The sequence below is a fragment of the Dromiciops gliroides genome, chromosome 4 (genome assembly GCF_019393635.1).
Source record: "Dromiciops gliroides isolate mDroGli1 chromosome 4, mDroGli1.pri, whole genome shotgun sequence".
Classification (NCBI taxonomy): Eukaryota; Metazoa; Chordata; class Mammalia; order Microbiotheria; family Microbiotheriidae; genus Dromiciops; species Dromiciops gliroides.
The window spans coordinates 73,874,549-73,896,689 of NC_057864.1; the positions used below are offsets into that span (position 1 = coordinate 73,874,549).

Below are 22,141 nucleotides of genomic sequence, written 5' to 3' on the forward strand. Positions count from 1 at the left end.
AGCAGTCTGATATAGGTTATGTATGGAGCACATAATCATAAGCTCACAGAAATCACCAGACAACTTCATTTTCCCCAAGAACATAATGAAAACATCTAAATTAAAAGGAAAAAAAAGGTCTAATATCATGCCCATTCTTCTCAGTCACAATGCATCTAAGATTGATTATTGAAAACCTCCTCTTCCTCGTGTACCACTTGCCTGTTACAAAGCCTTGCTTGGAATTTCCCTGGGACTTGGCATTATTGTAAGAATGCTGATGTTTTATCTCACCACGAGGAGGTCAGGTTGCCTGTTTCAGCAACTTAGCCAGGGGTTGGGTTAGGGTTAAAGTTCATGTGCTCCCTCTTTCCTAAGGGGGAGAAGTTAGAAATGTCATCATTTATATGGCTTCAGGAGCCAGACAGTAATGGCCTGAGGGAATCATGCTTTTCCTTCCTCCATCTTCTCCCGTTCCACCTCTTGGCCCTATGGGAGAATTCAATGAGCTGCTAATGATATACTTACAAATCAGATTAAAAGAATCCGATAAAAGATTAAAAGAATGTCTGGTTCTACCCACCTTAGCATTATTAACATAATATGAGAATAATGCCAATATAACATAATTAACATATCATAACATAATTAATTATACTATTAACATAATGTTATTAAAAACCCATGTTTTATCTATTATACTTTTATTATATTATTTTAAAGTATTATACCAACTTACTATAATTTTATTATAAAACCCTTCTATGAGGAAATTCTTCTTGGTTGTTGTTTTGTGAATCAACCATATAAAAATAGATACCTTAAGCTTCTGTTTAAACTTCAGTCTAGGGACTTCTTGCTTCTGTTCATTCATTGAAGGGAGAAGCCCCAAGGTGACCTTTAATATTTCAATTTAATATTTATTGCTGCTATAAAATATTTTGTTTTGTTTTTGTTTTGTTTTTTGCAGGGCAGTGAAGGTTAAGTGACTTGCCCAGGGTCACACAGCTAGTGTCAAGTGTCTGAGGTTGGATTTGAACTCAGGTCCTCCTGAATCCAGGGCCAGTGCTTTATCCACTGTGCCACCTAGCTGCTCCTGCTATAAAATATTTTTGTAAAAATAGGGCTTTTTCATTTTGAGGGGGGTGGCTTTGGGATATAAACCTAGCAGTGGTATGGCTGGATCAAAGGGTATGCACAATTCTATAGCTTTTGGGCATAGTTCCAAATTGCCTTCCAGAATGGTTGGATCTCTTCACAACTCTGCCAACAGTGGATTACTAGCTTTGCGGGGCAATGATCCTCCTGAATCCAGGGCCAGTGCTTTATCCACTGCACCACCTAGCTGCCCCTGGGCGCAACAGTTTAGGAAGGATCTTGATAAACCTGGAGCATGCTCACAGGAAGGCAACCTAACCGGTGAAGGGTCTCTGTGACACAGATGGATTTGATGAAGGAACTAGGAATATTTATCCTGGAGAAGATAAGACAAGTATGTGGGGCTAGAGAAATGTTATAGTTGTCTTAAAATATTAGAAGGACTTTCACCTGGAATAAAACTACATTTAGATTCAGAGAGCAAAACCAGGAACAATGGATGCAAGTTTTTAAAAAGCAAATTTAGGGCTGATATCAGGAAAAACTTCTCCAATTAGAGCCGTGATTATGTGATACTTGAGTTCCCAGCTGACATAAGGGGATTTTTACAGCTTGCTAACTGGTCAAGTGGGCAGTAGATGGAGTATTGGGCCTGGAGTAAGGAAGATTAATCTTCCTGATTTCAAATCTGGCCTCAGATACTTACTAACTATGTAACCCTGGGTAAGTCACATAAGCCTGTTTACCTCAGTTTCCTCATCTGTAAAGTGAGGGGGAGAAGGACATGGCAAACCACTTCACTATCTCTGCCAAGAAAACCCCAAAGGGGGTCACATGAGTCGGACGTGACTGAAAATGATGGAACAACAACAAAAATGGTCAAGAAGTGGGTATGACTTGGAATGATTTCCTGCATTTTCTTTTGTCACCCATGCCATGGGTTGTGAATCTCTTATATTGTCTTCCTTATTTCAGAATGGCGGGTGATTTGCATGAAATCTTCTCTTTGGATCCTGTTGTGTGTGATGGGAAAGAAGAATGAGTACCATACCTCTTGGGCACGATTTAGGCAGAAGTCTCTCTAAAATACAGGGCGATGAGAGAGGGGAACATGTTAGAAAAAGATTCAAAAATCTCATGGGATACAGGAGAGGCAAGTAACTTCTACAACCAAAACAATGTTTGATTTGACTTCGGATTTTGGTGTTTTCTGAGCTTCCTGTAGTTCTAGTGGTAGCTGCTGCTCAGGTTTCATTTTTTATTTCTATAATTTGCCAAGCAACTGATGACATTTGATACTTCTCTCCCTCCCTATTGGAAGAAGTTTGAGTTTGTCCTTTCCCCGAAGTGGGTGGAGGAGTGTCGGATCTCAAGAGGTAAAAGCAGCTGGGAGGTGGCCAGGGTCTGGAGAGAGGAGTTCATTAAGCCCTTCAGATGATCTTCTTCCTTCTTCATCTCCTCATGACATCAGCCACGCAAGGAGGCGATGCCAGTGAGTACCCCAAGTTAGGCTCTTCCTCGCCCCCCACCTCCCCTCTTGCTCTGGAATGGGCAGCCCAGGAAATACAAGTTTTCTTCTCAAAACATGTGATGAAACTGTGGGCTGGCCAGCCGGTGCCAAGCCAGGGTATTTTGGGTTTACCCGGTGTTTGAAGGAGGAATAGAACAGTTTTTCAGTTCTTTTGGGGGAGGATTTAAATTCCATTTTGCTTCCGAGTGGGTGCAAACCGCTCCAGAATGCCGTTCACAGCACCTTTCTCCCTCCCACCTTGCTTCCTTTTCTCCCCTTCTTTCTGCCTTTCTTTCCTGCCCTTGGCACCTTCTCTTATCTTCCCTTCTGGCTTGGTTGTGTACCTGGCATTTGGGATTGGGGGAGGGAGAGTCCTCCCACTTCCTTATATTCTCCTTACTTCAAGCTGAAGTTAGACCAAAAGACCCAGGGAGAGACCAGGACGTACAGAGAGCTCTGTGAGAGGCATCAGAGAGTATTGTCAGTGGATGGAGGTCCAGTCTTGCCTCTGACCCATACAGGCTAGGTGATCATGGGAAACTCCTGTAACTACCTACTCCAACACCTCAAGGTTCAAATGAGTTGGGTAACTTGAATGGGTGGAGAGAGTTTCCCAATTCTACCCTAGAATTTCTTAATGAAATGGAAATCACAGGTCTCTACCAAAAGGGAAGGAGAGGCAGAGATTCTCCTTTTTCTCTGGAAGAAATGAGAGGAAGGGAGGACATTCTAGGAAGCACAGAAGTATCCATGATTTACTCCAAATATATGGAAGGTAGATTGAGCTTGTCCCTAAAAAATTCACTGCTTCTCAAACTGGTGTTAGGTAGCTCAGGAAAGAACTTGGGAAGAAGTTCTCCAAGTTTACTAAGACTTTTTTATGGCCTGGGTCTGTGATTTCCAAGGGAAATTCCCCTGTAGGGAATTCCAAGTTTGAAAATTGCCTCCATGGATACAGATCTGAAACTAATCTGTATGTGCAGTCTTAGAGAGTTCTGTGGGAGTGCTGAGAAGCTATGGCTTCTCCATAATCACGATCACATTACTAGTATGTCAGAGGCTGGATTTGAACCCCTCGGTCTTCCTGATTCCAAGGCCTACACTCTCTCCACTGTCATCCTGCCCCCCTCCCCAAGATTTGAAGTCATAAAGTAGAATTTCAGACCCAGAAGGAGACTTAGAGGTCATTTGGTCTGTCTTGAATAGTTTACAGATGAAGAAACTGAGGCCTCTAGGGGTGCAGTGACTCCCTTAGACTGATGAGTGGTTTTTGCAGGGCAATGGGGGTTAAGTGACTTGCCCAGGGTCACACGGCTAGTAAGTGTCAAGTGTCTGAGGCCAGATTTGAACTCAGGTACTCCTGAATCCAGGGCCAGTGCTCTATGCACTGCGCCACCTAGCTGCCCCCCATTCATTGACTTTTTTTGTTTGTTTGTTTTTTGTTTTTTGGGTTTTTTTGCAGGGCAATTGGGGTTAAGTGACTTGCCCAGGGTCACACAGCTAGTAAGTGTTAAGTGTCTGAGGCCGAATTTGAACTCAGGTACTCCTGACTCCAGGGCTGGTGCTTTATCCACTGCGCCACCTAGTTGCCCCCATTCATTGACTTTTAACTGCAGAATTCTGAACAGAGTTTAGTGGTGAGGACAGTTAACTCTTTGGGCTGGTGGACAGGGATGGCAAAGGATTCTGGGCTCTTTCATCTCCTATTTATTACCATTTTTATAGCTTAAAGATACCAAGAGGGAAATTAGCTGTGGGGAAGATAGGTCCTCCCCAGGAAAGGCAGGACTGAGTCAAGAGAGATCTGGGTTTGAATCTCCATTCTCATATTTACTAGCTGTGAAAATTGATGTCTCAGTAACTAGTAGAAAACAGACATATTAATCTCAGGGGTAATTCCACAATAAGTGATTTGCTCATGGTCAAACCCACATCAAGTTTCTTCATGCCTTGAGGTAGCTAAGTGGAATAGTAGACACAGTGCTTGGCCTAGAGTCAGGAAGACCTGAGTTCAAATCTTGCCTTAGACATTTACTAGCTGTGTGACTCTGGGCGAGTCACTTCACCTGTTTGTCTCAGTTTCCTCAATTGAAAATAGGCAATAATAATATCGCCTGCCTCAGATAATATTTGTAAAGCACTTAGCACAATACCAGGCATATAGTAAGGTAACTAATAAATGCTTGTTTCCCTGTCACCTCATTCTTAAAATGGTATCAAAAAAAATTGTGAAGAAAGTGCTTTGTAAACCATGAAGTACTATCTAAATGTGAGCTACTTTTATATAGAGATGGGTAGGGGGCAAGGAGATTGATTTTACAAGGGAACAGCTGCCCAAAGCATCTTCTCTACCAGCATAAAATTTTCCATTAGAGTCACTAAAGGGTTAATTAACAAAAGGTGGCTCTGTGGATGGGGGTGGGGTAGTGGGGTAGAATGTTGACATCGAGAAGACTTATCTTCCTGAGTTCAAAACTGGTCTCAGACACTAGCTTCGTGGCCCTGAGCAAGTCACTTAACCCTGTTTGCCTCAGTTGCTTCCTCTATAAAATGAACTGGAGAAGGAAATAGCAAAACGCCCTAGTATGTTTGCCAAGAGAACCCCAAAACGGGATCATGAAGAGTTGGACATGACTAAACAACAGCTACTGACTTCAGAACCTATATTCTCTCCAATATATCACATTTAGCCTTCTTTATGTTAAGTAGGCAAAAGTGGCGGGGTGGTTTTTTTGTTGTTGTTGTTTTTGTGGGGTTTTAGTTTGTTTGTTTGTTTGTTTGTTTTTACGATAGACTGAATTAAGACCAGAGAAGACTGCTCCTAGCTTCCTTAGGATATTAGAGAAATGATGACTTGATAAAATCCAGAAAGTTGGGGAGGCAGAGTATAGGTGAGAAGGAAGAAGGAGCAAGCACGGATGGCCTGGGCCCTCCAGGAGAAAGTAATCAGAGGAAGGGGCCACAGGGGCAGGGGGATGTTTGAAGGGGAGAAGGCTAGTGGAGTAGGGATGGTGTGGAGGACAAGTGAAAGTGATATAGATAGGAGCTCTCAGGATAGCTTCACCTGCTTTAACGACTCTAATTGGGAGCTTTGAAGATTGAGGAGAGGAGGAGTCTTTGCAAACAAGCTTTGGAAGCATCGGGGGTGAGCAAGGGGCAAGCCTGGCAGCCTGTGCAGAAACCCCCAGGGCAAAGTGGCACCTGCCATTCCTTGTTCCTGCAGAATTTTGTACGAAGAAAAGTGGGTCAGACTTTTCACAGCTAACCAGCCTTGTTTCCTTATTTCAAGTCGTACAAAGCCATGCACAGTTGGTGAATCTAGGTCAACAGGCTGTGTGCATACATGTCATTTTCTCCCATGTATGTACAGTGTGGGTGTATGTTTATTCTGTCATAGCTCATCCCAAGAGGCAACCAGATGGTACAGTGGATAGAGCCATGGGTCTGGAGGCAAGAAGACCTGAGTTTAAATCCAGCCTCAGACACTTACCATCTGTATGACCTTGGGAGAGTCGCTTAACCCTGTTTGCCTCAGTTCCTCCTCTGTAAAATGAGCTGGAGAAGGAAATCGCAAACCACTGCAGTATCTCTGCCAAGAAAACCACAAATGGGGTTATGAAGAGTCAGACACAAGGGAACTTTAGAACAGGACACTGTTTACTTGACATTAAATCTTGTATTCAAGGTAAAACTTAATTAGATCTCTCACTCAGTTGAGAACAAGGACTTTTGTTTATCTTCTGTTTGCCTAGGAGGCAGATAGATGGCTTAGTGATTAGAACACAGAGCCTGGAGTCCGGGAGACCTAGTTCAAATCCTGACTTAGACACTTACTATACTTGTGTTATCTTGGGCAAAACTAGTTGCCTTAGTGTCCTGAAGTGTAAAATTGGGATGATAACAGCACCTACCTCCTAGGACAGTCAAGAAGATCAAAGAAGATGATATTTGCAAAGCATTTAGCGCAGTGCCTGGCACACAGTGGGCACTATACAATGTAAGCTATTGTGATTATGATCATCTTCATACAATTACAATCTTTGGTGATAGAAAAGTGAATTTGCAATGGCTCAACCATCAAGCAATCAACAAGCCTCTATTGAGCAACTAGCGTGTACTAGGGAGGGCACTAAGCATTGGGAATATAAATAATGATACGGTTCCTGGTGGGGGTGGGGAGAGACAATATTTTAACATGGCTTAGACTGATGATGTCACGAACTACCTGCTAGGCGGAAGCTGGAAAGCGACAGGTGTTCTGCTGCGTATTTTCAGCTGATTCCTGGGCAGTGGTATTTTTTCAGGTATTATAATTTCCCTTTCTCCATTTTATTTCCTTTCCCTTGATCCTACTGATCCTATTCGTGGTTTGTTTTTTTTTTTTAAGTTCCTTCTTGTTAAAATAAATCTTGTTCTGTTTTGAGGGAGGCTGCCGGTCTCCTTCCTTGCCCCAATATTGCGGCGAGCCGCTTAGCTAGCACTCCCCAATTAAAAAGTGGTCCCCACAATAAGAAGAGATAAAGCTTCTTCTCTAAGGTCCTAGGCCAGTCTCACTCTCTCCTCTGAGAGATTTTAGGAGGCCAAAAGGGGTTTGGACCTATAAGGACTCCAGTCCACTTTGATATTTTTCTAGTAACAAGCAGGAAGCAAAGGTTTTGCTTTTGGTGAAAGATAAAGAGACACCAGTCATTTTTTGTTTATACAATTATCTACCATAGAGTATTCTGAATATATATACATACACATATATATGTGTGTATATGTGTATGTGTGTGTATATGTATATATATATATATATATACACACACACACACATATACACACACACACATATATATCTCGCTGTATAGTGGCAAGGGCACTGAAGTGGGGTCCTAGACATCAAGGACTGTTTCATTTTTTAGTGAGGCAATTGGGGTTAAGTGACTTGCCCAGGGTCACACAGCTAGTAAGTGTTAAGTGTCTGAGTCCGCATTTGAACTCAGGTCCTCCTGACTCCAGGGCTGGTGCTCTATCCACTGCGCTACCTAGCTGCCCCTAAATGTTTCTTAATTACACGTAGACAAAAATTTAGTTCCAAATTTTCTCCCTTCCTTCCCCCCTACCTGGAGAAAACAAGCAATTTGATGTAGATTATACATGTTGTAGTCATGCTAAACATTTCCATATTAGCCATGCTGCAAAAGAAAACACAGACCAAAAAACCCTAAGAATAATAAAGAATGGGTTTTTTGTTTTGTTTTGTTTTGGGTTTTTGCAGGGCAATGAGGGTTAAGTGACTTGCCCAAGGTCACACAGCTAGTAAGTGTCAAGTGTCTGAGGCCGAATTTCAACTCAGGTCCTTCTGAATCCAGGGCCGGTGCGCCACCTAGCTTCCCCAAAAAATGTTTTTTAAAAGTATGCTTCAATATGCATTCACATGCCATTAGTTCTTTCTCTGGAGATGGATAGCATTTTTCATCTTAAGTATTTTGGAATTGTCTTGGATCATTGTGTTGCTGAGAATACCCAAGTCATTTCCATTGATCATCGTACAATGTTGCTGTTGCTATGTATGATGTTCTCCTGGTTCTGCTCACTTCACACAGCATCAGTTCATATATATCTTGCCAGGTTTTCTGAGAACATCCTGCTTATCATTTCTTATCGCACAATGGCATTCCATTACATTTATATACCACAACTTGTTCAGCCATTCCCCAGTTGATGGGTATTTGCTCGGTTTCCAATTCTTTGCCACCACAAAAAGAGCTGCTATAAAGTTTTGTACTTACAATACAGTTCCTTTTCCTTTAATCTCTTTGGGGTATAGACCTAGTAGTGGTATTGCTGGATCAAAGGGTATGCACAGGTTTTTTGGTTTGTTTGTTTGGTGTGGTTTCTTGTGAGGCAATGAGGGTTAAGTGACTTGCCCAGTGTCACACAGCTAGTAAGTGTCAAGTGTCTGAGGTCACATTTGAACTCAGGTCCTCCTGAATCCAGGGCTGGTGCTTTATCTACTGCACCACCTAGCTGCCCCTTGGTATGCACAGTTTTACAGCCCTTTGGGCATAGTTCCAAATTGTACAGCTAGGATCCTTTGGCCTGCCTCTTCTATTTACTAGCTGAGTGACCTCGAGCAAGTCATTTTACTTTCTCTCTGTTTCCTCACTTGTAAAATGGGGTCAATAAAAGTTATACCATCTCCCTCAAAGGGCTATTGTAGGAATTAAATGCTGTCATCTGTAAAAGTGCTTTATAAAACCTAAGGCCCTATACAAATGTAAGTCATTAGTCATCCTCTCCACCACCCACAACCCCTGCCTAACACTGTTGTCATTGTTCTAGAATAAGGACTGAGGAAAGGTCATTGGATTTAGGTAACCTTTAAGAGAGCAGTGGAATATGTAATGTATTATACTAGTTTTTCTTAAGAAAACAGGGTCAGTCTGAAACTTGCATGGTTTGGGTGTCAGGGGAGAAACCAACTACCTTCATTCAAAATAATTCCTCCCCAGGCCAGCAATAGTATTTGAAATTCATAGTTGTGTCTTTTGGAGCCATCTAGAATCATGACTGTCTTAAAAAATTAAAGCTTGCTTTTATGGGAGGGGATAACACATTCGCTGGGATTCAATTTATTCTGATTAACACCCATTATCTCCTCCAGGAGAACTGTAAGGAAGTGCAAAGGAGGCAGAAAAGATACAGAGCATTGTGGGAGAACCTGAACAGTCAAAAGCATTGGACATTTGGAAATGTGAGGTGTCAATATCTATTACAGCTGAAATAAACCTAGAAATAAAGGATTGGTTTGAAGGGTACCAAAGACCAAGTCTGTATACTTCACAATTTTTTTGCCTAGGCCAGCCTTGACTGTGTGTAGTTATTTCGGGGAACATGATTTGCTTCACTGTGTAATCATGGGATTCTTCTGTTTGTGGTGTGGAGGAAGAAAAAACTAGGCATGTTTGAAGAGAATGATAGCAAGTTTGGATCTGACCCCAGACAAGAACAAGATAATTGATAGATCTTCCTGTATTGGCCATTTTATAAATCCATTTTCCTCTCCTACCTCCAGAAATCTTTTAAGTCCTACTTACTGCAGAGTCAGCCATATAGTCTACTCCATTCAACCAATATATCATTTTACCTCTACTATGCTATGAGCTGAGGGGGATTCAAATAAATTTGAGACACCGAGCAAACCCGCCAGGAATTTATAGCTTACAAAGGAGGGTGAGACGAGCTCACAAATAGTCATAATACAAAGTAGCGTATGATGATTGCCATAAAAGATATATTTTAAACATACTACAGGAGTTCAGAAAACATCTGGGACCATCTCCAGTCGTCCTGATCTATATCTTGCCACTGGACCCAGATGGCTCTGGAGGAGAGAGTGAATTTGGTGATGTTGCACAGCCTACCCTCGCTTAAATCCAATTCAGTGCAAGTCATGACATCATCCTGATGTCATGGTCCTCTTCAAGAATGGAAGACAAACAACAACAACAGGAGTTCAGAATAAGGGAGCATATCTGGTTAGGACTTACCTGGGGAGCCTTCACATAAGAGGAGACATCTGAGAAAGGCTTTGAAGTATGGCATTTGGTAGGTAAGATACTTGATAGATTTTCCTGTTACATTTGGTAGCCAGGTGGCAAAGTAGACAGAGAGCATCTGGGGTACCTGGAGTTCAAATCCAGCCTCAGACTATTGCCAGGAATGATGTTCACTTGAAGGGAGGTCTCTCGTGGCATGCGAGTATGGTGCTCAGTTCTCGACAGCACCTGCTAAGAGGGACAGTACAAAGTGAGACTCATTGCAGTCAGGGTAGTGATAGATCTGGAGAGCAAGATGTGCAAGGAATCATTGTAGGAACTGGAAGGATTGAGAAGACCAGACCCTGGGCATGGTGGGGTGAGGGGCTGGGAGACATGGTAGTTGTCTTAAAATATCTGAAAAGCTCTCAGCATCATCACAGCTTTTATCTAGCTCTTTCAAGCTCCAAAATGACATTTCTCATATTTGCCCAGTGGTTATTATCCCCATTTTACTGGTGAGAAAGCCAAGGCCCAAAGAAGTTGTGACTTATACAGCACTCACTCTTTCTATGATACCAAGCTGTTGTCATGTTGGAGAAGCTATAGACTCATTGCGTTTTTCCTACAGAGAACAGAATCAAGACCAATAAATGGAAGTTATGAAGATAAAGATTTGGGTTCAGTTTTACTTTTTTAAAATTTTATTTTATTTTGAGGGGCAATGAGGGTTAAGTGACTTGCCCAGAGTCACACAGCAGTTTTACTTTTATGAACAACAAGAGCTCAATTGTAATGAATGCTACAAGTGTCCAAGCAGTGACAGGATGACATCATCTGTCAGGGATATTTCGTGTGTGTGTGTGTGTGTGTGTGTGTGTGTGTATAATTTTGTATATTATATACATATATACATACATGCATACATATGTGTGTACATGTATAGATATGTTTTACCAGTCTGCCAAAAGGATCCATGACACACAAAAAAAGCTAAGAACCCCTAATCTACAGAGAAAAACTCTAAATGGAGGCCAAGTCTGACAAGACTGCTTCAGTCTCTAAAATGCTTTCCAACTCTGAGTCTGAGTCTTTTTTTTTTTTTTTTAGTGAGGCAATTGGGGTTAAGTGACTTGCCCAGGTTCACACAGCTAGTTAAGTGTCAAGTATCTGAGGTCAAATTTGAACTCAGGTACTCCTGACTCCAGGGCTGGTGCTCTATCCACTGCGCCACCTGGCTGCCCCAGAGTCTGAGTCTTTTTAAGGACATTTGACAGTGAAGAGGAGAGGGACCCCAACTTGAGTGGGTGACAAAGTTCAGGGAAAAAAGTTGTTGTTTTTGCAAAGGGGAGACCAAAACATATTTGTAGGGAAGGGGCCAGTAGAAAGGAAGAGACTAAAAATACAAGAGAAAAATGGGATAATGAATAGAACAGGGTCCTGGAAGAAGTAAGGGGATAGGATCAAAACACAGATGGAAGGATTAGCCTTTCCAAAGAAGGATAATGTGTTATTCTGAGCCTGGAGTGAACAAGATGAATAAGGGGGCAGCTAGGTGGTACAGTGGATAAAGTACCAGCCTTAGATTCAGGAGGACCTGAGTTCAACTATGACCTTAGACAATTGACACTTACTAGCTATGTGACCCTGGGCAAGTCACTTAACCCTCATTGCCCTGAAAAAGAAAGGAAGGAAGGAAGGAAGGAAGGAAGGAAGGAAGGAAGGAAGGAAGGAAGGAAGGAAGGAAGGAAGGAAGGAAGGAAGGAAGGAAGGAAGAGAAAGAAAGAAAGAAAGAAAGAAAGAAAGAAAGAAAGAAAGAAAGAAAGAAAGAAAGAGAAAGAAAGAAGAAAAAGGGGCTGAAGATAAAAGGGTTTCTTAGGTAGAAAGGAGTAAAGGAAAATTCTTTGTTGTAAGGGATGGCTCTGTAAGGGATACCACGGGGATACAAGGGATAGGAAAGGGGGGATAAAAGGGGAAATTTAGATGATAGAAAAAAACCCAAAACATCAGTAAAATTTATTTGAAAGAAAGGAGTTTATAATATCATGGGAGTTAGTGCCAGAAAGAAACTTAGAGTTGATCTAATTCGGCCATCTTGTTTCATTTGATAGCCATCATGGCAGAGTGGATAAAACACTGGATTTAGAATTAGGATTAAATCTGGGTTCAAATCCAGGCTCTTCCATTTACCATTGGTATTGCCACAGACAAAGCATTTTTCAAGGCCAATTCAAAATCTATGATCCTATAAATTCATCTGTAATATAAGGGGTTGACCCAGATGACCTCTAAGCTCCTTCCATCTCTAAAATACCATGATGCCTGTAGATGAGATCATCTATTCATAGTAAAGGAGTAAAACTCGTGCCTTGAGAATAGAAAAGATTCAAAAAAGCTCCTAACTACATGAAATAAAGGCACCAGCCAGAGACAAATGAAAGGATCACAAAGCAAGGGAAAGGACCCCACTAAAATCTACTTTGTAGTGAGCAAAGTCTAGAGAATGACAAGGCAAGAGTTATTTGTGTGTCCATTTTTGAAGAGGACCAATGCCATCATGGGGCGATGTCTTCACTAAGACATAAGTGAGGCAGAGTTGTGCAACATTGTCAGCCTCATTCTCTCTTCCCAAGTCATCTAAGACCAGTGGCAAGACAAAAGTCAAGATGACTGGCAGTGGCTTGGGATGCAGTGGATGTCTGATCAAGCTCTAAGTGTTCCAACGATGCCATTGGAACAAATTGTTCTCATCTACTCATTCTACCAATGGAAGCCTTCAGATACCTGGGGTAGACACCCTGCCCCCCCCCCCAGTGGCATAGAGGCCAAGGGATAAAGGACTCTACTGTGGTAACAAGCACATCATTGGGGGCAGCTAGGTGGCGCAGTGGATAGAGCACTGGCCCTGGATTCAGGAGGACCTGAGTTCAAATCCGGCCTCAGACATTTAACACTTACTAGCTGTGTGACCCTGGGCAAGTCACTTAACCCCAATTGCCTCACCAAAAAAAAAATTAGAAACTGAGACGGTGCCCATCTATTGGGGAATAGCTGAACAAGTTATGGCAGATACATGTGATGGAATGCTATTGTGCCGTAAGAAATGGTGATGGGAATGGTTTTAGTAAAACCTGGGAAGACTTATATGAACGGATACAAATTGAGGTGAGCAGAACCAGGAGAACAATTTGTACAATCATGGTCTTATTATAAAGGCAATTGTCTTTGAATGACATAAGGACTCCAATCAACACAATGGAACCAACCTTAAATCCAAAGGACTCATGATGAAATTTGATACCCCGCCTCCCCCCAATAGAAAGCCAATGGACTCAGACTATAGATTGAATGATATTTTTGGAGGATGCATCTAATGCAGGAATTTGTTTTACTCGATGATGCATATTTGTAACCAGTTTTTTTTGTTTTTGTTTTTTTTTTTGGTTTGTTTTTGCTTTCTTGATGATGGATGGAGGAGATTGGGCAAGGGGGAGAGTTCAGAACTGAAAATAAAATTGAATTTTTAAAAAAACCCAAAATACTTTGTTATCAATAACTTTGTGAGTTAATAACAAGAATTATGATGTCCATTTTCCAGAGGAGGATATATCTTCAGGAGGGTGAAATGACTTACCTAAAATCACGCATGTATAAAATGTCAGAGACAGGATTCAAATCCGGGTCTTCTAATCCCAGTGCTTGCCCAAGTCTCTCCACTCTACTGTAAAACCTCTTAAGGAGGAAGAGAGCCATGCTTTGGTGCTCTCCCCTCAGGCTGACCTGCCCTGATTGGTGAGTGGGTGGATGAGTGAATGAATGAAAATTCTATATCTAGGAAGCCCCAGATCAGGCTTCAGAACCTAACCATTCATTTGTCCATCAGGAAAATGGGTCCTATCCAGGTATCTTGCCACCTCTCCTGCTACAACCTTATCTTTCTCCCCATTCTCAACCTTTCCATCTCTTTTTCTAGCTCTGGGATAGTAATCAATACTATCTGGAAAGGGCAGGACAATCAACTGTTCACTAATAATCCCTGTGACTAGACCAAAACTCCCTGTTCTGATAACCACTCTGCCATATGTATTTGTTGTTGTTGAGTTGTTTCAGTCATATCCGACTCTCCATGATCCCATCTGGGGTTTTCTTGGCAAAAATACTGGAATGGTTTGCCATTTTCTTTGGCTCATTTTACAGATGAGGAAACTGAGGTAAACATGGTTAAGTGACTTGTCCAGGGTCACATATCTAAGGCCAGATTTGAACTCAGGAAGAGGAGTCTTCCTGATTCCAGGTCGAGCATTCTACCACCTAGTTGCACAATGTATCATAGTCCCCCGTTACAGTACTTAGCCTTCATAATTCTTAGCTTAGAGTCTGAGAACTTATAAAAATTATTTTGATAAATACTATTTAATGCAACTGGTTTCCTTTGTAATCCTACATATTTTATTTTATCCATTTAAAGACATTATTCTAAAAAGAGAGCCATAGGTTTCATCAGACTCCCACAAAAGTCCATATAGTTTAAAAAAGGTTCATTAGAATCCATTAGAATATAAGTTCCTTAGGGGGCAGGGACTGCCCTTATTTTGTATTTGTGTCTTTAGTGCTTAGCATGGTTCCTGGCACATAGCAGGCACTGAATAAACACTTTTTCATTCATTCATGCTCCCTACAAAGTCTCAGTTGTTCCCTCCCTTCTAGTGGGTGACAGTCACAAGAAGCCTGTGTACTCACAAGAAGAGGGGTGTACCCTGCTCGAGTATCCAAACAAACCCCCTAAATTAAGTTCTTTGTCAAACCTCCGTTCCCCCCCTCCTTTCTCGGCCCCCCCCCCCCCATCCCACCTCTGGGGGATTGCTCAGTGATACTCTCTGAACATTCTTTTTTCACTGGCAAGAACTGGCTCTGGCTCTTCCGTCTGGGATCTTCCTCTCCTCTCTCTCAAGGCAAGGAGATAAGATGGAAACTTTCCACTCACATCTTTTTTTTTGTTCCCCCACCCCACCCCCGGGCAATGAGGGTTAAGTGACTTGCCCAGGGTCACACAGCTAGTAAGTGTCAAATGTCTGAGGTCACATTTGAACTCAGATCCTCCTGAATCCAGGGTTGGTGCTTTATCCACAGCGCCACCTAGCTGCCCCCTCACTTCTCCTTTCAAGTCATCAGTCTTTTCACCCCTTTCCTTCTCTTTATCTGAGAGGAATTTCTTTATACTCACCCAGCACCAAAAATATTAATTTATTAATGAAGACATTTTTTATCCTTGAAACATTTATTCATTTCTTCCTCCTGATTTGTATCCTCCTTATATTTTTTGCTTTAGATTCTTCTCCACATAGAGGGTCTCTCCAAAAAAAATCTTTATCTCTCAGACAGTGTAAGAGGATTTTTTTTTTAAAAGAAAAGAAAATCCTCCCTCATTCATAGCCCTGTATAGACATAAGATAACATTCATTTCATTTCTGAGCTGCTATCTGAACCTATTTATCTTTCTTCTGTTTGATGAATTTGCATGGTGAATACCCTACTCTCCTCCGGTTTCCTTTGAAGGCAGCATGGTGCAATGGAAAGAGGAATGCATTCTGAGTCAGAGAAACCTGGTTTAAATAGGGCTCTTTCACTTACTACCTGTTTGACCTTGGGCTCTCTGGATCTTTATCTGATGCTAACCTTCCATCATGCTTTGCTCTTTGTAAGTGGATTCTCCATTCACTCCTCAGTCAGTGCTTTCCCAGACTGTTACCTATGCTCTGGCCTCCTTTCCTACATTCCTTCCCCCCCGCCACTTTTATTTTTATTTTTTTATTTTTTATTTTAATTTTTTTCCATTTTTTTCTACCTTCCTAATCTCAATCCCTTAATGAACTAGTTAAACTCTAAACTAGCTCTCCCCTTGCATCCCTTCCTCTCTTGTCCTATTGCTGATTGTGCCTTGCCAAATCCCACGCCTGGATTATTCTTACCACACACCTCCTCCACTCCTTCGCACATGTAGCCGATCAAAACTGGATATAAGTCATGCAAAGTTCTTACTGGGTACACTACAAATTCATGTTACTTAATCTCAGCTGAGTTCTCACTGTACCAATTACCCTTTCCTGATGATTCTCTAGCCCATTTACCACAGTGGCTACTCCAATCCTTCTCTTCTCTCTTCAAGTCTTCCACAGCATACCTTCCCCCACTGCCCCTCAGTAGAGGAGCTCACCTCATACAATGCAGAAAAAATTGAGGCCATTCAATAAAAGCTCCCTCTTTCCCCTCCTTGTTATCTCACAACCCTTTCACATCATCCTCCATTAATGCTTTCCTTGCTCTGTTTTCTGATGAAGAGATGATCCTATTCCTGACCAAAGCCAGTCCCTCTACATGAATTCTTTGGGTTTTTTTGTTTGTTTGGTTGGTTTTGGGTTTTTGGGGTTTTTTTGTGTGAGGCAATTGGGGTTAAGTGACTTGCCCAGGGTCACACAGCTAGTAAGTGTCATGTGTCTGAGGCCAGATTTGAACTGGGGTTCTCCTGAATCCAGGGCTGGTGCTCTATCCACTGCGCCACCTAGCTGCCCCTCTACATGAATTCTTAATCCCATTCCCTTCTGTTTGATCCAGCAGATTGCCCATCCATCTTCAGTCTCCCTCCAGCTACTGCTACCTTTCCTTCTGCCTACAAATACCCCAAGTCTCTTCCACCCTTAAAAAATATATAGAGCTATCATGCTATATCTTTCTTCCCTTTCTCAGACAAACACATTGAAAAACCTCTTTACTCTCATTGTCTCCACTTCCTTCCCTTTCTATTCCTTTTAAACCTTCTGCAATATGGCTTCCAACTTCACATCATTCAACAACCAAAACTGCTCTCTGAACCATCAGGCTTCCATGAGCAATAACAACAATGGACAAAACTTTAACCATTTCATAGCTGAAAGATATAGAAAATATAAGATCCCTTTTTTATTTATCACTTGTTTATTAAGAAAGACATTTAATTTGGCAGAAAAAAATGCCACCTTACAGACTATTTTACATGATGTCTCCTATATGCACTTTGAGATATTCCAAGATTCTTCAGAATATGTATCAACTCTGTTCAGTGACCCTCAGAGAAATGCATGGTCACCAAAGGCCAATGGGATGGGGCAGATTCACCACAGAGTCCAGGTTGAAGAGGGATTCCTTATGCATGGAGAGGTTCTCTACACGCTCCTGTTTGATTGCATCAATTCCTAGAACCATAGGACACTCTAGAATCAATTTAGAACTCCTAGAAGAGACCTGGGTTATATCAAAGGTTATCTGTGATATCGTTTGATTAATTACTCAAAAGACCTGTCCATCCACACAGGAAAGACCAGTTGAATAAAGTCTATCTATTTCCCAGATTTCAACATGTATCTGAAAGGACACCCAAAAGAGTTTGTCTAATAAGTTTGTATATATGGGGTAGATCATACAGATGGACAATGAGCTGGGTCCAGTATTAAATAGGAGAAAACCGCTTTCAGGAAACTGCAGTACTGCTTTTATTGACCCAAAGCAGCCCACAAAAGCATTTTTACCGGTGGTGTTGTATGGCAGAGAAGCTGTGTGTATGTGTGTATTTATTGCTTTAAGGTTTACAAAACACTTTCCATATGTTATCTCATTTCATCCTCACAAGAATCCTGTGAGGTAGGTGCAATTATTATCCCCATTTTACAAATGAGGCAGAGACACATAGTAGGTACTTAATAAATGCTGGTTGACCAACTGAGGCAAATAAGTGACTTGTCTGGGGTCACAAAGTTAGTGTCTGAGGCAGGATTTGAACTCTAGTCTTCCTGATTCAAAGTCTAACACTCCATCTGTTGGCCTCAAAGCAAGGAGAACCTGAATTCAAGTCTCGTCTCTGACATATACAAGCTTTGTAATCCTAGACAAGTCACTATTCCTTTCAATACTGTAAGCAGGTCTCTAAGACTAAACATTGCTGGAAAAGCAGCCAACCTGCATTGGTAGAGTTTCATCATGGGCAAGTTCCTTCAACTGATAAAGACACAAGTATAGTCCCTTTCCCTCTCCTCATGTTATATAGTAGCATGACATGGAATACCATGATCTCCAGTGTCCAAAAGACAACTATCACATAGAGGTCAGTGGAGAGAGCCATGGTGGGTGTGGATGGATTGTCATGTACAGCCAGTGAGGAACCTGACAGGAGCAAAGGAATTCTATTAATAAGAAGAGAAGATAGGTAAGAGCAGGAAGATGACACATGGACAGGCTAAGGACTCCACTGGTACCTTGGCCATCATAATGGGAGAAAAGGAAGAAGGTCCCCTGTGCATTGGGTGGACTTTCCATGGTGTACTTTGGGGAGAATGGACAAAAAGATTCCAGTATTTGCAAGCATGGATGGGTTGGGAATCTGTATATTGGGCGAACCTCCCAAATCAAGGAGATCATAAATCCATTTGAGTATATATGTAGATCTCGTCATCCTTCTCCCGTTCCCATTAAAATTTAAGAATCTTCAAGGGAAGGGACTATTTTGCTTTTATCTTTGTATGCCCAGAACCTAGCACAGTGCCTGGCATATAGTAGGTGCTTATTAAATGTTTATTGATGGATTGAATGACTATTTTGGCCAGGCACTGTGCTAAGTGCTAGGGATACAAAAAAAGAGGCAAAAGACAGTCCCTGCCCTCAAGGAGCTCAAAAACTACTAGGAGAGACAACAAGCAAACAAATATGTACAAATAAGTTATATACAGGATAAATCAGAAATAATTAAGAAAGGAAAGACAATAGAATTAAGAGGGAAGGCTTCCAGTAGAAGCCTACAAAATGGCCCCCACCCCAGTACCCTGGCACATAGTAGGTCCTTAAATGCTTGTTAATTAAATGATTTGGAAAAATATAGATAAGGAAAGGCTTCATGTAGCAAGTGTTGTTTGAAATGGACTCTGATGGAAACTAAAGCTTCTAAGAGGCAGAAGTGAGGAGAGAGTGCATGCCAGGCCTGGGGAACTTGTGTTTTAGTGCTAATCACTACCTTCTGTATGATGGATTGAAAGGGAGGTACTGGAGGCTGAAAGACCTACTTAAATACTTTAGGGGAGAGGTGATAGGGACCTGGATAAGGATAAGGGGTATGAGTGGAGATAAGGGAGGGGCATGCAGAGAAGAATAGGAAAAGAGGAAAGGTCTTAAGCAGCAAGAGGAGCTGACAGATCATAGGTGTCATAGAGGAAGGGAGAAGAGAAGGTGAAGAGGAGGAGGAGGGATAGGTAAAAGGAAAGGTGACTGGAGGAATAAAGGGAACAGAAAAGCTCATCTTGGTTCAAAACCTACGCTAGGTGCTGAGTTGAGCTGAATCCCAAATAACTTTTTTCATAGCTGGGGGTGCCTGCTTCCTTTAACTCTGTAGTGCTGGGTATGCCCCAGGACTTTGGATTCTTCCTGCTTCCATTTTTGGGAAGTGGGTTGGTTCTTGATCTTCTGATGGCAAGGATCATAGGGACTGAGATTTGGCTTTCTATCTTCAGCATTATGCCACCAGTTTTGACAAAAGTTGGCTCTGTTTTTGTTTTTTAAATTTTTTTCTAGCCTCAGTTTGCAGTCAGAGGCAGTATCACGAGGTGAATAAGGGCTTCTGCTCTTCGTCAGAAAGACCTGGGTTCAAGTCTTGCCCGTGGCACATCTGTTGTGTTGCCATGGGCAAGTAATGTAATTTCTGTGTGTCTCAGACTACTAAGACTACAGATGAACTGGGCATTTGTGTCAATGGATTCCACACCGGATGTTCCCTTAACCAATGAAATTACAGTTCCAATCCACCAATAATCTAAGGACAAGGGAATTTAGTGCCTGATCTTTAGAAATTATTCTCTATCATCCCCCTCTAATATCCCTGGGTCTTATGGTTTATGAATATAGATGGGAAAACAGAAGAGAATTTTAGATGATATCACATTAAAATTTATTTCAGGGATGTTGATAATCTACAACTCTAAGTATATTTTGTTTTTAATAAGTATCTCCCCATCAGATTGGCAAAGCTGACAAAAATGCAAATGACAAATGTTGGAGAGGCTGAGGGGAGAAGGGAACATTGATCCACTATTGGTAGAAGTGTGAAATTGGAACTGATTGTAAGCTTCTTCCGGACAGGGACTGGCTTTTGCCTCTTTTTAAATCCCTAGCATTTAGCACAGTACCAGGAACATAATAGGTGCTTAATAAATGTTTAATGAATAAATGATGAACAGATTGAAAGCAATTTGGGATTATGGACAATAAGGTACTAAACTATGCCTACCCTTTGACTGAGTAATAACATTACTAGGCTTATATCCCAAAGAGATTTTTTTTAAAAAGAGGACAAGGTCAAGGTCATATATGTACAAAAATATTTATAACAGCTCTTTTTTTTTTGTAGTGACAGAGACCTAAAAACCGAGGGAGTGCCCATCCATTGGGGAATATCTAAACAAATTATAGTACATAAATGTAATGGATAACCATTGTTTCAGAAAAATCTAAGAATACTTGTATGAATTGATGCAGAGTGAAGTGAGCAGAACCAGAACAATATACAATAACAGTGGTATAAAAGGAAACAACTTTGAAAGACTTAAGAATTCTGATCAACATAGCAATTACCCATGATTCCACAGGACAGATGATGAAAAATGCTACCCACTTTCTTCCTAAACAGAGAAGTGATAGACTAAATATGCAGAATAAGATACCCATTTTTGACAAGGCCAGCATGGGAATTTATTTTGTTTGACTATGTATATTTGTTATAAGCATTCTTTTTTCTTTCTTCCACTGGAGAGGGAAAGATGGGAAGAAGAGGAAATAAATGCCTGATTAATAAAAAAAATACAAACAAAACCATCTCTCTCTTTTTTTTTTTTTGCTCCTTCAGTGACTCATTCTCTTCGATACTTTCGCCTGGGGGTCTCCGATCCCAACCAAGGGATCCCTGAGTTTATTTCAGTTGGCTATGTGGATTCTCATCCTATCACTTCATACAACAGTGATAGAAGACAGAAGATGCCCCAGGCCTCTTGGATGGCAGAGAACCTAGGATCTGATCATTGGGAGAAGTATACTCAGCTTTTGAAGGGCTGGCAACAGACATTTAAAGTAGAACTGAGAGCCCTGCAGTATCACTACAATCATACTGGAGGTGAGTAGAGCAAAAACTGATGCCATTGCCCTGGGAGAGCATTCTTCGGCTATGGATTCTAAAGGCAGAGAGAGCACAGGAAGCTTTATTGATGGGGACATGTAGTTACAGATTGTACGTATGTACATCATGTATGTGTGCGCCTTCACTCTGTAGTCTCCCATTTGTAAAATCTTGATGTTACCTTGGAGTCTTCTCTTTCCTCGGCTGAGCTGCCTCATGCTGAGCCGAGCTGAGCTGAGGAAAAGGAATTTACAAATGGGAAATTACATGAATGAAGAAGCCAGGGGGAAAAAACATCAGGTCAGAAGGAGAAGCATGTCTGGGGGGAAAGATAAGCTCATTTGAGCTCATGTTGAGTTTGAGGTGCTGACAGGCAAGTTGGGTGAAGCAGCCTCATGGGCAGGCAGGTGTGGGTATGAAGTTCAGGAAGGGAAATGAGAGAGGATCTGAGGACTGAGATCTCACTTGTGTAGAAGCGATAGTTGAAACTGTGGGAGTGAAGAAGATCACCAAGGGGGAGAGTATCAACGCTAAGGACAATGGCCTATACCTGAAGGTCCCAGAAAGAGAATAAGGAACAAATGAAGCACACAAAGGAATAGGCAGAAGCCAGAGGAGAATCCAGAGAGGCTGGGGCTTTAGGAAAAAAGAAGATTCAGAAAGAGGCAATCAAGAGTGTCAAATGCTATAGAAAAGTCAAGGAAGATGGACTTAAAAAGGGCCAACGAATTTCGGGATTTGGGGGGCCCTGGTGATTTCTGAAAGCATTGTCAGATGTGAAGTGTGGAGGACAGCATCCTATCTAGAGAAAGTTTTTAAGATTTTTTTCCTTTGGTATAGATAGAG

General features: G+C 41.6%; 1 protein-coding gene across 1 annotated transcript in view; it reads left to right on the plus strand.

The window, feature by feature from the left end:
- The first annotated feature begins 2,433 nt into the window (after nucleotides 1–2,433).
- The window catches only part of LOC122756315 (major histocompatibility complex class I-related gene protein), a 31,220-nt gene continuing 11,512 nt past the window's right edge, over nucleotides 2,434–22,141 (plus strand). Inside the window, exons 1-2 of the mRNA XM_044005540.1 lie at nucleotides 2,434–2,569; nucleotides 21,029–21,292. Of these exons, the coding sequence (XP_043861475.1) occupies nucleotides 2,512–2,569; nucleotides 21,029–21,292 (322 nt within the window). The 5' untranslated portion in view covers nucleotides 2,434–2,511. The remainder of the gene's footprint in view (nucleotides 2,570–21,028; nucleotides 21,293–22,141) is intronic.